Here is a 17,160-nt window from a genome sequence, read left to right on the forward strand (position 1 = left end):
GAGCTGCGAAATCGCTTCAATCATTTGTAATAACCCTGTACTTCCAGTTTCAAAGAAAAACTTGTACGTCTCTGCTCGTCTGTATCCTACTTCTGAGAATATCATAATGTCCTCCACTTGTTTTTCATTTGTGATTCAGAGAGCATGATGTAATTCTCCAGTTTTACCTTGTTGCGACAGTGTTTACTAGAGTAAGCACAGCCTGGACGGGGTGATTCTCAAATTTCGGCTAATATCTCCACAAAAGCCAGAAAAGTATCTTGCATTTTAAATTCCATCGTCACCTTCAAACCAGTCCCCTACTGCTTGTATGCAACGCTTCCACCGATTTCAACATTACTGGAAGTCTGTTGGCTAAATCGTATTCACAATTATTAGCGATTCCTTTTGAATCTCTTCTGTGAAGCCGGCCGGAGTGGCCGTGCGGTTCTAGGCGCTACAGTCTGGAACCGAGCGACCGCTACGGTCGCAGGTTTGAATCCTACCTCGGGCATGGATGTGTGTGATGTCCTTAGGTTAGTTAGGTTTAATTAGTTCTAAGTTCTAGGCGACTGATGACCTCCGAAGTTAAGTCGCATAGTGCTCAGAGCCATTTGAACCATCTTCTGTGAAGTCAAAACACCGTCCTTTCAACTTAAATTTCATTTTTGAAAAGACGAAAAAAAAATTGGAAGGTGGATTGCTTTTTTTTCTTCAGGAATTCTGTCACAATGAACGACGTATGTCCAGGTGCAGAGACTGATCACATTGAGAAAACTCCGAGTGGACAATTTCGCGAATGTCAAAAACAATATTAGCATTGATGTTGTTGCAAACTTGGTGAGCTTTTTGGACCATGGAGAGGATGGTGTCTTCCACTGCTAACGTAGCTCAATTCCATGATTCGTCGACAGTTACGAGCCTATGCAGGTAATTGGGATAATCTCGAACTGTTATCGGCAGTTCAGAACACACTTGGTTCAAATGGCTCTGAGCACTATGGGACTTAATATCTCAGGTCATCAGTCCCCTAGAACTTAGAACTACTTAAACCTAACTAACCTAAGGACATCACACACATCCATGCGCGAGGCAGGATTCGAACCTGCGACCGTAGCGGTCGCGCGGTTCCAGACTGTAGCGCCACTCCGGCCGGCTGAACACACTTAAAACGGGTGGTCTCATTGGATAGCGTTCAAAAGACGAGGAAGAATTTCACTGCAATTCGTCTCATGCTCATTTCATCAAATACAATGTCTTGATATGCCGTGTACAAAATTCAACGATTTATCAAACATCATAGATTGCCTGCCTTCTGTCCTTCTTTACCACTTCACGCACTTTCTCCATCGGTCCAGAATTGTGCATAATGCCTGTAGACCTAAGTGTGCTAATCCTTCATAGGTTCTTGCCCATATTTAAATCACTTAAACCATTCAAATGGCCTTACTCGGTTCTAAGGTTGCTCACCAAAAGCCTCTCTTAGCATATGAGAGGTTTCTGCTGCGGTTTTGCAGAGCTTCAAAGAAAACTTTAATGCAGATCCTTTGATCCTTCAAATCACCCAAATGGGTAAATTCACAGCTGTAATAGAACCCAGTGTAAAAACGTAATTAGCAACGTTCACGGTGATTCACTCACAATGGCGGCACTCGGCAGACTGACAGTTGAGAGAGACAACTAGAAGTGCCTAGCAGCGAAAGTTTGTACTGCCGATTATGTGGGCGCATTATTCAAATTCTCGGAAATCTTGGGTGACACCTCGGGCGCTGCGTTGTTTACTGCAGTACTTGATTATGATCCTGTAGATTGCAGTGAACCAATTAACGTCCCTTATTATAAACAACACTGATAAAAATCGTAGTCTGCATCAGAACCTATTCTCATTATCACTAATCAGCAGTCATTAGGACGTAGAGAAGCAGCCATTAATGCGACTGTTGGTTTCCAACATAGACCTCTACTTTTCCTGATCTTGTTAAAGGTGAATGACCATGCCTTCGTCCGACCTGAGAACCAGCCCACACAGTTATATAGGGGATAATTTCAATTTAAAGCGTTGTATCTTCGTAAATTTTCTCATTCATCAGGCACTTCCAGAAGTCTAGGCAAAGATAGGAAGACCTAGGATCGACTCGATGTCGAACCTTATGCCCTTTTGACAGGCTACAGCAAGCATTTTTTTGGTGTTAACGCGAAACCATTGTTTTTTACACACGCAGGCGTCCAACAACCATTTTATTATGGATTAAATAAACTAAGAATTTACCAGTCAAATTCTTTTACGTTTTTTGGCGTTTACACCAATTTTTCTGTTATACATATGATTGATTATACTGTGTCTGCCGTATATGGTAAGAGTTTAATGGCGTACCGGATGGTGTGCTATACTTTGGTCCCCAATTCTGATAAAACATTAGTTGTGTGCAGCCAGATATGATGGTACCATACCGTCCTAGTACTCCTGTAGGTACATTGCCCATGAAATTATTTAACCCATTTTTACGTTAGATGATTTTTCCGTTAATGTTTTTTTTATTGCATGTAGATAAGATAGTGTACATGACATTTGAGATCTCAGCATTCACAACTATGGGTCTTTTATACTAACCAGCGGCTTTAGATTTGATTGCTGCTCTTGTTCTTGAAAAGTCGGCTATAGCAAATACGTTGTTATGCGTTTATACGTTGCTTGCTGCTGACTTTCACCATGTGGGTTCCTTGCTGCCATTTTACGTATCTTATATCATTTTTACAACCTTTTACACGTCATGTTTCTTGGACATTACTGTATATTGGTGTCTCACCCTACACAGTATTTAAAATTGTTGGACACTATCATACATTATTCCACTATATATATGTATCTTAAAATGGATAATAGTACATGAACATAAAAACACAATGGAAAAATGTAGTAATCATTTTTCCACTGTGTTTTTATGTTCATGTACTATTATTCATTTTAAGATTCAAGTTCCTTAATATATATATATATATATATATATATATATATATATATATATATATATATATATAGGTATGTGGAGTCCGATGGATGGTACAGCACTTCCCAACCCCATCGACGGAACTAATCAGCCACAACTTGCGCCACATGAGCCCGAGCATTTTCCTGCAAAACGATGGGAGAGTCCTATATATATATATATATATATATATATATATATATATATATATATAAGCGAAGCTGCTAAATTTCAGGAAAGAAGATTAAGATGCAATATGCCGCGTCGACAATCTCATCGTTAGAGAATGTACACAAGCTTGGGTTGGAGAAGGACGAGAAGTGCTGTGCACTTTTCAAAGGAAGCTTCCCGGTATTTGCCTTAAGATTTAGGGAAACCCCTGAAAAACTAAAGCTAGATGGCCGGACGTGGATTTGAACGGCCGCCCTCGCGAATACGAATCCAATGTCTTCCCATGGCGCTATCCCGCTCGGTGCGTAGCAAGAGAGACTGCCTCAAACCGAATACAGACTTACTGGAAAATGTAGCAAACTGATTTTTCAATTATGACGTTGCATCTCAATTACGAGAAACGGACGGTACACCTGAGTGGACCAAGGAACCATGTTTTTAATGGTCAGTAGTGTGTTTCGTTTGGGATTCCCTCTTACGAATGTTGCTTAAATGTAGTGGAAAAGACGAATTCGAAGCGTGCTAAGATAATTATTACTTCGTCTCTAAAGCGGCTTACAAAACGGATGAAGTGTAACCTCAACATCACCAAATAACTGGAAATTAATGAAACTTACTGCAAAAGGTTTCCCTAGCTAGCAGGTTTGGATCTTTAATAGTCGGAACTATTTAATTACAACTTATTTAGAATAGGTACATGTTTCGAAAGTTTACTCTTTGAAAATAGTCGCTAGCATTGTGTATAACCCGTGGCCAGCCATGTGGAGCTCGTGGGATATCCTCAGCAGCTCCAGTTGTGTTGATAGATTGGAACGGTGTGTTACCCGACGAATCTCTGCAGTATTTCTGGAGAGAATGCCATGAAGTGCTTCGTTCGATTTAGGAATGAATTTAAAGTGACAAGGGCTTAGGTATGTGGAATCCGATGGATGGTACAGCACTTCCCAACCCCATCGACGGAACTAATCAGCCACAACTTGCGCCACATGAGCCCGAGCATTTTCCTGCAAAACGATGGGAGAGTCCTACAGAAAATGTCGCCGCTTCTTTCTCTAAGCTGTTCATTTTTGCGACAGAGCCTGCTAACAGCTTAGAGAAAGAAACGATGACGCTTTCTGCAGGACGCGCCCATCGCTTTGCAGGACAATTGTGGGGCTCATATGGCGCAAGTTGTGACTGATTTGCCCTATCGATGGGGCTGGGACGTGCTGTGCCACCGTCTTCCATCCAGGATGGAAAGAAGGAACTTCAGTATTTAAAGTGCCGTCGAGAACGAGGTCATTATGGAAGGGGCGCAAGGTCGGGTTAGAAAAGAATAAGGGAAGAAAATCGACCGTGCCGTTGCAGAAGAACCTTCCTCGGGATTTGCCTTGGACGTTTTAGGTAACTCATGGGAAACCTAAATCATGATGGTCGGAGGGGATCTGAACCATCGTCCTCCCAAATGCTAGTCCAGTATGCTAACCACTGCGCCACCTCCCTCGGTCACGCTAACGAAGACGCCTCAGACGGCGACCAGGTAGCTGCCATCATATGTTTGTATGAGGCGTCACGAATCGCGAGCGTGGTACTGCCTACGTTGCAAGGACTATTCGGCTCTGAGGTGGAATCCCAAGCGTGATCATCCTAGCGGACAGCAACCGAGGCTCAGTGGTCATCGATGATAACAGGCGATCACTGTTGTTGCTTAGGATAACAGTGTAATAACATAAAACAATGCGCACCTACGGAAATAGACACTGAATGAATAAACCATACGAATGCGTACCCAAATACACTTCTACGTAAGTGAAAAATCTGTATCGTGCAACTCATTATCTCTAACGCCGTAGATATACTGACGGTAACTTCTGTGCCTACAAAACTACTCTTTTAATTGAAAGGAGCAAGCGAAATGATTTAATGACCCTCAAAGTCAGATACGCGTTCGTCACGAAGGTAATGTTTCCAGCAGATAAGCATGTCACGAAACGGATGAAGTATGTCCCCCACATGACGAAATTACGAAATCTTAACGCAGTCTACAGCAAAATTATTCTACATATACGTATCTTCAAAATGAGATAGGCCCCTACTAGTTTTTTGTACAACGAACAGAAAACCTACTTCTTTTAGCCTGTGTTTGTCTATTGGATGACATGGAATTTGAACGACATATCAAAGGCCAAGTAAATGTATCAGTAATACTCATTTTAGAAGCACCTCTCACAATTTCTGTAAACTAAATACTGAGCCATAAATAAACAGAATAAATAGACTCAATATGCAATCGTAGGGACACCTAACGAATCAAACTCGCACATATCCACACAACTGCATCGTACAAGTCATAGATATGCTACAGATAGTTTCTGTTACTGCAAAATCACCCTTGTAGCTGAAAAGGCAAGCAAAATGATATTTAAAGTTACGTGTTCGTAAGATAGCGACGTGTCGAACAGGTCATCAATGTATTCTCTTACACACATTTCAATATACACATACTCGTGCATACACAGTCTACGCCCTTTAAATATATATCTGGGACATAATGCTCCAGAACGACAAAAAAAAAAAAAAAAAAAAAAAAAAATAGCTCCAGTCCCCCTCTTCCGACCATTGTGTTCGGAGTGTTTCTCGTGATTATAGGAAAAATGCCGAACTGGTATTTCTACCTGTGAGCCCCTCTATCCCATTCACATGGCAGTTCATTACATTCGGTAAAAAAGTTTAAAAAATTAAAAAAGAGTCGAGCTGTACGATGGATCAGATCTCAGATCGCCCGCTTTATCCTACGGGGTAAAGATTGGGCGGAAAAACACGCTCGACAGCGTCGAAAATTCCCGATTTAGAAAGTCCACGCTGACGTTAGTTCCACGAATATATATCCTTTAGAATAATCAGGCATAAATTTACAAAGGTTCGCTGTTCGTAAAATGATTTTGGATGGGAAAAACTACAGCTGACTCTGTAGGGCTATAGAGAGCAAACAGGAGAATTAGAAGCCTTATGTATAATAGAAACTGACCACATTCTACTTGTTGGAGTTTGCGACGGAGGTCATTTAGCACCCAACAACCATCGTGTTTGCACGTTAACCGTTCGTGTCAAGAGATGTCATCTGCTACGCTTCAAGGACGCTCAAAGCTGGGCAATAAACGTACAACGAATACAGTTTTAAATTTATGTTACCGTGACAGGAAGACATAACACTAGCGCAAACGATATGAATTCACAGGCCAACTGTACCAATTGTCGAGAGCATAGGATAATGGTGGAAGCGTGCTGCTGTGTGTCTGTTTCGCTCGCGTGAAGTGCCTTCAAGAAGATTCACGGACGCTGAATCAAATTTAGAGAGCAATTTAATCCCTTTAAGCAACTGGTATTTCCCGTCGACGACAACTGCTCTCAGTGGAACATCCATCCCGCTGCAGGAAGGTCCTGGAGGTAAGGCCGTGAACTGGAACAGCTTCGGTTAATTCCTGACCCCAACCGGTTCTAGCATTTTGTTCTTTGGTAGCCAATTACAAGGCCTTCCTTGCGCTTCATTCTGTTTACCGTACTCAGATACACTAGGGATACAACCATCCACTTGTTCTGTAGCTACTTGGAGGAGTGAAGGTGATGTGGTTGTATAGTGGCAGCTATATATAATAATCCGAAGATTTAGAGTGTGAGACAAAAATCATTTATCAGCAACAATCCTCTCTATATATAAATGAATGTTTTGCGCGTCATTGCAAAGTGAGTAGCCAGGAACACTTGCATAGATTTATATCAGGGTTTCAGAGGATATACAGTGTTTTAACATCATGAAATCTCTACCACAGGAAGTAATGAGTGCTATGGCCAGGGAATTTCAAGTTGATTCTAGATTTCCGTAAGCCTATTGACATCATTTCTCCCAAGGGACTTCTAATCAAATTGCGTCCCTGTGGGGTATCGTCTCAGTTCAACGAATACATTCATAATTTCCTATCACAAAGAATACACTTTGTACTAATTTGACGGGAAGCAATCTAGTGAAACATAATTTACTTGTGGGGTTCCCCAAGGAAACATTGTAGTCCTTCTGTTGTTGCTAATCTGTATCAAGACTTAGGAGACAATGTGAGGTTGTTTGCAGATGATGCTGACGTTTATTACCTAGTAAAGTCATCAGAAGATCAAAACGAATTACAAAGTTTAGACAAGATATCTATATATTGCGAAAAGTGGTGGTTGTTTTGAACAATAAAATCTGTGAAGACCTCCACATGAGGAATAAAAAATTGTAACTTCCGGCTACACAATTAATCACTCAAATTTGAATGTTGTCGATTCAACTAAATGTCTAGAAATTATAATAACGAACAACTTAAATAAGAAAAATCGCATAGAAAATGTTTTTGGGAAGGCGAATCAAAGACTGTGTCTTATTGGTACAATACTTAGGAGGTGCAACAGATCTACTACAGAGACTACCTACACTACACTTGTCTGGTCTTTCCTGGGCTATTGCTGCGGAGTTTGGGATCGCTAACAGTTAGGATTGACGGAGGACATCAAAAAAGTTCAAGAAAGGCATCATCTTCTTCTGTATTATCACGAAACAGAGGAGAGAATGTCACAAATAAGATAAGCGAGTTGAGGTGGCAATAATTAAAGCAAAAGCTTTTTCATTGCGCTTCACAAACCGAAAAAATGTCATACTTTCATATGGCTATAATGTCAGTGAGACACAGTTGGAAACACTCAACTCATAGAAATACATAGATGTAACAGTTTGTCTATTTGAAAGCCACGACTTCATAATCAAGGCTTCTTTTGTCATATAAAACAAATTTGTTAATTATAGAAACAAATACAGTAATTCGACGGCGCCCTTCAGAAAGAAATCACTTTGACTCTCGGCCTATGTGATTTAAGCCCCCAATAAAATGACATGTTGATGGTGAGAAGGTAGTCTGTATCCCGTCCTCTTGTACACGAGTCCAATCTTTTTAATTGCTGCCCCACCTCCATCGGTCCCGACGGAAAACTACTTCATTAGGACTTTCTAGAGCTGGTGCTTATTGATTCGTTACTTTTCGTTCGGAAAATGTGTACCCGTCCTTCCTTAAAGTCTATATGTATGATCAGCAACTAAACTTTTCTCCTTCAAATATGAGTAGACGAATCGCAATTGAATTGTGGTTTCATTTTTATTTGATGATGGCACTGTAAGCCAAAACTTGAGCAAATAAATCTAGGACAATGTTCAAAGACTGCATCTTTTCTTTCTTAAATATAACTTTGTTCCAACTAGGAACGACAGAGGAATCAGTCGTATGAACCAAGCGATATGCACAGCTTTCATAACCGAAAGGAACAGGGCCCAGATCACTGTTCGACCATCCTGATCAAGGTTTCCTGTGGTTTCACTTACTGCATGAGAAGCTTGATGATGCGTTACATGATCCCCGACCGATTTCACTCCACAGCCCTCGTCTAATATGAATTTAAGCCTCGTCCCTTATTACAAATACGTCGACTGAACGTTAAAGTACGCCCTTTCCCCCTTCCATCAATGCAATTGTTGTACCACTATGGATGCCTTTGTTTCAATGACTACCTTAAATAGAGCATTTACCAACTAACTGATAAACCACAGCATCGCAGTCAAATGCCAGCAGAACTTTGTGCCCCATACCTTCTTACACAGAGTGTAAGAAGCTTCCTCTACTGATGAGAATCTTTGAAGCTCGTTTGCAAAGCTCAAAGCCGTGAATATGAGCTGTAACGTTTCACTGAGAGAATTTAAGATCGCATGCAACATCGAAATAGCTCTTCAGTAGAACAGCCGCTAAGAGCGGCATGTCATTGTCCATTTATGGCGAAACGCTCAGAAAGAGGACGCTAATTACCCGTGAAATGGGCCAGTGGCTGGCTCTTGCTCTATTCCGATTTCCATTCTTTTTACGAGGTACTTCTGGCTGCCTAGATTGGCAATAAAATGGTTCCTGACGTCCTAGCAAGACGTAATGGCCATTGAGAAAACCGTTCGCAGCTATTTACTACATTCGCTTTGCAATACATGAAAGAAATTCACGTTTCGCTGCCTTTTCCTTTCAGCATATGATCTGCTTTAATTGCAACAGCTTTTCGATCACATGTTTTCAAGACTTACAGACGCAAATGTCGATTCAGATGAGCAATTAGGAACCTCGTGGAACTTTCAGCCCTCAATGCACATGTACGTTAGGTTGGCTGATTGCCACCACACGATTTCTTACATTATCCTGAGTTAGGTGCGAACGCCTCGCTCGTCGATATCTGAGCGAGTGATTTTAAGCTTGGATGTCAGCAACCACATCTAAACTCGAGGAGGACTATTTGCACGCAGAACGAAAAGAAAACTTCATCCTCTCGGAACTGTCAACTGCGGAATCCTGAGGCCAACGAGTATACCATTTTTTGTTTTTGTTTTGATAATGAATGCTTTAGCACCTGGGTCAGCATGTACGGCCGACACGACTCATCGAGATGAATACCACTTGCTTACTTATAACAGGGCCGTTTTAGGCTCTATAGACTCTTAGGATGCACTTCTGGTGCGTGATTTACCAGCGGATTTTTTGTAAAAATAGCGTTGTAGTGCAGCTTTCGAATTAAAAACATATTTAAGGTTAATTACTCAAATGTAAGAAATTTAGTACAAAACATATGATTTAATAAATTAACGAGGTTTAAATAATTGAAGCCATTAAAGTACTCAATACGATTTCTAAAAAAAATGGTTCAAATGGCTCTGAGCACTATGGGACTTAACATCTATGTTCATCAGTCCCCTAGAACTTAGAACTACTTAAACTTAAGAAACTTCAGAATGAAGGACAGCACACAACACCCAGTCATCACGAGGCAGAGAAAATCACTGACCCCGCCGGGAATCGAACCCGGGAACCCGGGCGTGGGAAGCAAGAACGCTACCGCACGACCACGAGCTGCGGACAATACGATTTCTAAACATCGTTATGAACAACTGTTAAAAAAAAAAAAAAGAAAGAAAGTAAACCGAACGAAAAGTTAAGTTCACCTCCATGGAGAAATCAGTGTTGCATCTGGAAGCAAACGTGTTTGTTAGGCAAATGCAATGTGCTGTTTACCATCCAAGCAAAGTTACTTTGTGTTTAATTCAAATACAATGGTTTTCGAAATAATGAGCTTTAATCTGAAGTTTAGAACTTGGAGTATGTCTTATAACATGGTAGTCTGAAGGCTATTTTTGATAAATTTCAGGTATGAAAATATCATTTTTCCCACTGGTGTTCCATCATAAGTGACTAGTACATTTTTAGAGCGATCTCCATGTTAGGAATGCAATCTTTGACATTTTATAGGTGGTGGTGTGGATGAAGGTAGACAATAAATGGGATTCACGGGAAATCTTTCTCGTTTCAAACTGCCAAAATTCCGTTAGATTATTATTCCAGAAATCTGAAGCAACTGAAGCGCCAAGCATTTGACTGGGATATCACTTGACGCAACGCAGTGCGAGGTCTGACTGGTGAATATTGACTTAATTCTTGTCAGTTGTCCACTGGAAAATTCAGCCAAATGAGGCCAACGTCATTTACGACTACAAGGGAGCCCGCACCATCACATTAAAACAAACATTTTTTATTTTACATTTTTGTGCTGCGGCCGAGATGAATAGTGCCAAGTATGGCGTTGCTTATAAGTGAGGCACTTGATGTAGGCATACAGGACAGTACTTTATCTGTAGCATCTCTAGCGGTAAACGTAGATATTGCGTATACCCAAAATTCCTCTTCACCCCATGGGGCTAAGTGGCATATCCTGGGAACGACCGGCACGAAGTTCGTCTATTAGAGAACTGTGCGAGAAAAAGAAAAGAGAGGAAAAGTAATAGTAGTCGTGACTTGCAGGACGAAGGTGGCTGCAATAAAGTTTCTGGTGACATGTGACCTCACTTACTAGCTTAAATCTGGAAGTCCATCGTAGTAGTGCTAATGAAATGAGAACACGAGATAATACTGACGTCTACTGTATGATAGATTAGACCAGACAGTCTCACTGCTGCATGCCAATAGAAGCGAAGTTTTCTGTCTTGCGTCCTATGTACATAATCAATAAGCATCGCTAGGCTGTTTGCAAAAAAAGTAGAAAAAATTGGCCGGAATGTCGTTAATAATTCGTAACAGAATACGTGCTTGAGCAGAAAGATTGTTCTTTTCAATTGAACGATATTTCACCCGTTAACTCACTCTGTAAAGGATGAGAACCAAGTGCTTTACATTCGCTTTGTCACACACAATCTGATCTGACAGCTGCATGTCAAAGTGCACAGCATCTGCCTGACCGAAATTTACTACTTTTTCCTTAGCTTATCAGTGATAAGATAAGTTGCTGTTAAGCTCCCCACAGCTCAGAATCTGGGCGATCTGACGGATTACTTCATGAAAATTCAGCACCGCAGTGGAGCATCAGAGTCCAGGTTCAGTATAGCCATACTCGTTTTCCGCGAACAAATACTCTTCTCTGAAACAAGGGAGGTGGGCCTGTGTTTAAACATGTCACTAGCAGTCACAAAGAACGGGGTTTGAATCCCTGAGTGAACCTATTAACTTAGCCTTTCTCATTGCCCTATCAGATCTACCTACTATTTTGTCCGTTGGTCGGTTGAGTCAAGTCCCCAAATCAGTCGCCTGTCAAATTCATAACTTGGATATATTTATCTTAATTTGCTTTGTCCGTTGTTTCAGGCCACAGCTTCGTTTGTCTGTGGTGATTCAAAATGACTGAAAGCCAAAATAAAAACTTTATGTATCCTTCGTTTATTATTATTCAGCTCTGAACAAAAATATATCGCTCCAGTTCAACAGGACGTCGTCGTTGTTGCTATCATGTTGTTTATAAGAATCGTATCGTCTAAAACTGTTCCTCCTGTCATTCTGGTAGTAACTGGCACAACTCACTGAAAACTCTACAGAAGTGCCCAACTCCAACAAAAGCGGCTTCTTATGTTATTGTGAATTATTACGTTCTTACGGCGCCAAACAAACTCTACTCAGATTTATGAAGCGTCTTATGACTTGAATGACCATTTGTACAATTTCCGATGATAATGAAAGCCAATTTTCAGTATGATTCGATGGATCAAAACAAAATTAGTGAACCCTCAGAGATCGCTGGTTCCGTTTCCATGCAAATCCTGTTTATTATACATAGATTGAACACGGCTGATATGTTGGTAGAAAAGATAAAATCATAAAAAAGCGAAAATTACTACAAAAATGTCAAAGTAAAAATCAAACAGTGATTTTGTAATTTTGGTAGTGAAGACAAGCTGCAGGAAACCACCCCTGAGGAGATAAAGGGCAAAAAAATTGGACCTATGGTCAGAAATCCATGGTGGGTACGCTACAGGGTATTTATTAATTCATCGTCCCTGTTCAGTACAATGCAGTGGACGACATGCTGTGATGAGGCCACAATTACACAAAGTGTTTTGAGGTGGCCTCTACAGGCCTCTAAATGTGCATGAATACAACACAACAAGAACTGCCATACACATTCAAATGTGTTATACTGTAACTGAATAGCATTACAGGCAGCATGAATGTGTTGTTCCAGTACCTGCACGTCCAGGATGGGCTCCACCTGCATGACTTCTTTCAGATGCCATCACAGTTAGAAATCTAAAGGATTTTGGTTCGGCAACTGAACAGACCACACGACTGGACCACCTCATCCGAACCATCAGCAGGGTACATGTTGTCAAGTTGCCTTCATATTAAAATGCAGAAGTAAGCTGTAACATCATCATGTAGTAGCAGCATCAGCATGTGGTAGGCGCAATACATTTTGTACACCAAAGACATACATTTCCACATGGGAGCCTTGGTCTCCCACAGGAAGTATAATTACGCCTCGCAAGTGAGGCATTGTGGGAGGATGTCTTGTTCCACAAGGTGGTTGCCAATAATTGTTGCTCACACATTAAGGCTGAACCAGTAGTAATGGTGAACCAGTAGTAATGGTGCACTGCCATTATACTATACTCAGCCTAGAGGTGGAGTTGTGTCTGTAGATAACAAGGTCTGCAACTGCAGAGGCAGTTGCTGTTGAGAAAGTTCAACATGAACATCTGACTTACTTCGTGCTCACAGGCCACCTGCTCCGTGATGATACTGGCATCTGATTATATATTGCTCAACACTTATTTCACCAAGGCCTGTGTATCTACTGGTCCCAACCACATTTTGTGGTTACCCACATGCATCAAAGAGCTTGTCTCACACAAACGATGAAACACTGTTGCGAACAGTTTATGGTATGATTGCTGTTGGCTGGGCTTCTTTGCCTGGTGCAGTCATGCTGCCACCTGCCCGCTGCTATTTGCATGTCCTTATATGAAGACAATGTCAACCTGTTCCTGATTGGTATACCAGGCCATCGTCTCTCAGGGCTACACTACATTTCACAGGTTCACAACAGAGTGGGCAGGCAACAGCAGTGAAGTTGAGTCCCCCTAAGATCTGTGTCTGACTGAGAGACTATGAAGGACAATACTTCCTCTTGAGTCTGAAGCTAAAACATTAGTACAGATACAACATTCTGACTTTCCTGGTGTGTTATCATTTTTACTTTCAATTATTGGAACCTAGGCCGTCAGAGATCTTGTATCTCCAACTTCAAGTGGATTTTATCTCCATTTGTAATGCATTTTTGGCCATATGTCTAACATATCTTCTTTATCCATTTTCCTGCAGTTTGCCCCATTTAACAATTCACACCATATATATTGCATTTAAAACATAGATAATAAATCTGAACATGAATGTTTGCAGGGCAAGAAATCTTTAAGTTATCAAATGGTTTGTAGTGATGTTTTATTTAATTGTTAACTGTATTGAGGTATTTTGACTTTATATTTCTGCATCAACCTGATACTTCAGTTGCTTAAGAAATAGGAACATTTTTCAAACAATGTGTCGAACAGTAGCTGAGCAATACTCTCATATCTCACTTTGTGGTCACTATCCGCCACAAAACCTACTATATCACTACAGGAAAGATGTTAGTTATGCTGGAGATAATTTCTAAAAGAGAAACCAAATATGAAAGCTTGATTCACAGAAAGAAAGTGATAAAGTGTAATTAACTAAAAAGATTGATGTGGAAAGAGTTGGAAAATTTCTTGCAGTTTTATATAGTAACCGCACATGTCAGTTATGTTGCAGCAGGACCAACTTTATTATGTGACTATTTCAATTATGGTGAACAAAGAGTATGCCTTCCCTCTGAAGCAATGAGTTAGGTACAGATCAAGTGCTTGTAATTGATGTTTGGTGTACTGAAAGAAAATTATAGCGCACCTATATCAATAAGGGCGAATACTTAGATGATTCCTTTGAAAAGTAAACAGCAACACCATAATTTTTCTATCATTGTACATTGCCTGATTACTGGAGAAACATTATGTCACTGTTGAAAAAATCCACAAATCCATTGTGCTAATTCCTTTACAGAGCTTTCTAACATCATTTAGGAATGTTACCATGACACCCACTGATATGATATCAGTCATTTTGATAAACTTTCTATTTCTTTCATTCAGAAAAATGTGACACTGGTAAAATAAAGAACATACAAATTTTGCACATGTTATTTTGCACAAATTTCCTTTCCATTAGACTTCACAGATTGGACTATTATTACTTCATTCACCTATCATGTTACATAAATACCATTATGAAAAAGAAGCACCCAGGGATATGGAATGAGTCTCATTATACCTCAACAGGCAGAAGAAGCCACTGTAATCTATTTCTGCAGAGCACAGTAACAACAAAGTATGACTAGTAATAATCTACTCAAACTGATAACAGAAATAACTTCTAGATTATATGTAACTTATATGTTTATGTAGGTATATAAGGAAAAACTCAGCTACTTTGAAAAAGCCACTGCTCCATTTCTCATACTATTAAGCTATTTTATTGTTTTTATCTAATTTGGTACTTCAAACAAAGTATTTGTGTAATTTTATGTACAGATTGTTATTAGCTGTCTACATATTCATGGAGTCAACAACTGTTTAATACAAACTAGAGTTATATCTGAATACAGTACAAATCATGTTTCTGATGAAACTATACTACTTGTATTTGATGACACTGATGATGATGAAACACATGCTAATGAAAAATAACTTTTTTTATGGAGGATAATCACTGTAAAAAACATAGAATGTTTGATTCAGCTTCACATTCAGTTACATATATTTACTTTGTTCCAGGTGGTATCGTACTGTTTTACCTGATCTTCTATGCTGCACTGGCTGCATTTTTTGCAGTCTGCATGCAGGGACTCCTTTACTGCCTAGATGATCACTCACCAAAATGGCAAGGCAGCCAGTCTCTAATTGGAACCAATCCAGGTAATTCCTTTACAGACTAACCTAATTTACAGCAGTTTACCTTCCTTTTTATCTTCCTAGTTTCAGAGAATAGTTCGAAAAAACTAACAGATTGCTGCAATGACCAACTATTTTGTATATGGGAAAATAAATCAGATGGAGCACTGAAATACACTGGGCCAGAAACAATGAAACGATGTTCCATAAACCAACATTACTTCAATCTTCCACTGTCAGTTTATAGGTTTTGGATAAAAATGATACTTGGAGGTCTGGGTTAGCCACAGTGTAGGAGATTAGAAAAGAATTTTTAATCCAGCAGCCAAATTTTCAAGTTGAAGAGTTGAAACAAGTCACTAGGATGTAAATATGTTGAGTAGCATGAATATAGAACTAGTTCAAAGACGAGTTTACTCATTTTCATATTATTTATGGTATAGGGTGCACAGGATTTTGCCCTGCTCAGAGAGTAACATTTTAACAGGACATTCTTGGTCACTTTCCATTCAAGTTTTATGTTCAATAGTGAAGCACAATAGGTTACAGTTATAGATCGTTTTCATAGTAATTCTTGAAGATTATTTTACTGGAAATAGGATCCCAAGAAAACTGGCCAGCACTTTGTCATCTGATATAATGTCCAGAACTTACTTCAGTACTCTCAAACTGGTCTTTGTCCATTACTGAGTTGTGTAATTTCAGCTGTAGAGTGTGATGACAGAAGCAGATTTCCACCACAATCATGAATAAGTGCAAAAGATCCTGATGATTGTAACTAAATGTTGCAAAACACTTCACTGAAGATTGATCTAGATGCAGTTTTTAGCAAATACACATTCACCACACACATCTCCTTTTTATTTCCAGTTCTTTTTTCCAAAATATCACGCACTCATCTGATACTCCTAGAGTCTCAGCTATCTCAACACTTTCACCCAGTTTTTTACTATGTCATCACGAAATTTCACAACAGTCTCTGATTTATGGCTACAAACCTTCCAGGTATGAATGTTTAAGAGGATTTGAAATGTGTGTCCACATGCCTCTGACTCAAACAATGTTCACAGTTAATAAAAGAACCATGCATAATAATGCTGTTGCCACTTGCCAAAATTAAACCTTTCATAGAAATTTACAACACTTTTGAAGCAGTTTTCTTATTAGAGAAAGTGAGCAATGAACAGAAAATATCTGTAATTAGTAGATTTTCTGTATCACATTATAAGTTGTACTATAAGGAATTTCCTTGGTGGAACAGGAATGATACGAGAAGTAAAGGTAACAACTCACAGAATTCTTCTTCAGAGTTAAAGGGTACACATATACCTGAAAAACAACTTTGTCCTGGCAGACTATATTGTGTGCCATTGTTGCAGTGCTGATGCTATGTAACCAGCCAGGACAATGTGTAGCCCCAGCCCCCCCCCCCCCCCCCCCGCCCCGCCCCCCAGCTCTGCTCAGCTATTTGGCAAATTGTTAACTTTACTCATTAATTTTTTAAGTAATATTGGTATATATCAGAAATGAATTTATGTAATATGAATAAATGTCAGAGAACTTTTTTCCTTTCCTTTCTTTTTACGTCAGTCACAAAAAATCTGAAAAACTGCAATTATCTGGAAAACAAAACTACTAAGT

The 17,160-nt window shown here is 39.8% G+C and overlaps 1 protein-coding gene across 1 annotated transcript in view; it reads left to right on the top strand.

Moving 5' to 3' along the window:
* The window catches only part of LOC126457376 (sodium/potassium-transporting ATPase subunit beta-2-like), a 173,544-nt gene that overhangs the window by 124,954 nt on the left and 31,430 nt on the right, over positions 1–17,160 (top strand). The window contains exon 2 of the mRNA XM_050093627.1: positions 15,403–15,543. Coding sequence (XP_049949584.1) covers positions 15,403–15,543 — 141 coding nt within the window. The remainder of the gene's footprint in view (positions 1–15,402; positions 15,544–17,160) is intronic.

The sequence above is a fragment of the Schistocerca serialis genome, chromosome 2 (genome assembly GCF_023864345.2).
Source record: "Schistocerca serialis cubense isolate TAMUIC-IGC-003099 chromosome 2, iqSchSeri2.2, whole genome shotgun sequence".
Classification (NCBI taxonomy): Eukaryota; Metazoa; Arthropoda; class Insecta; order Orthoptera; family Acrididae; genus Schistocerca; species Schistocerca serialis.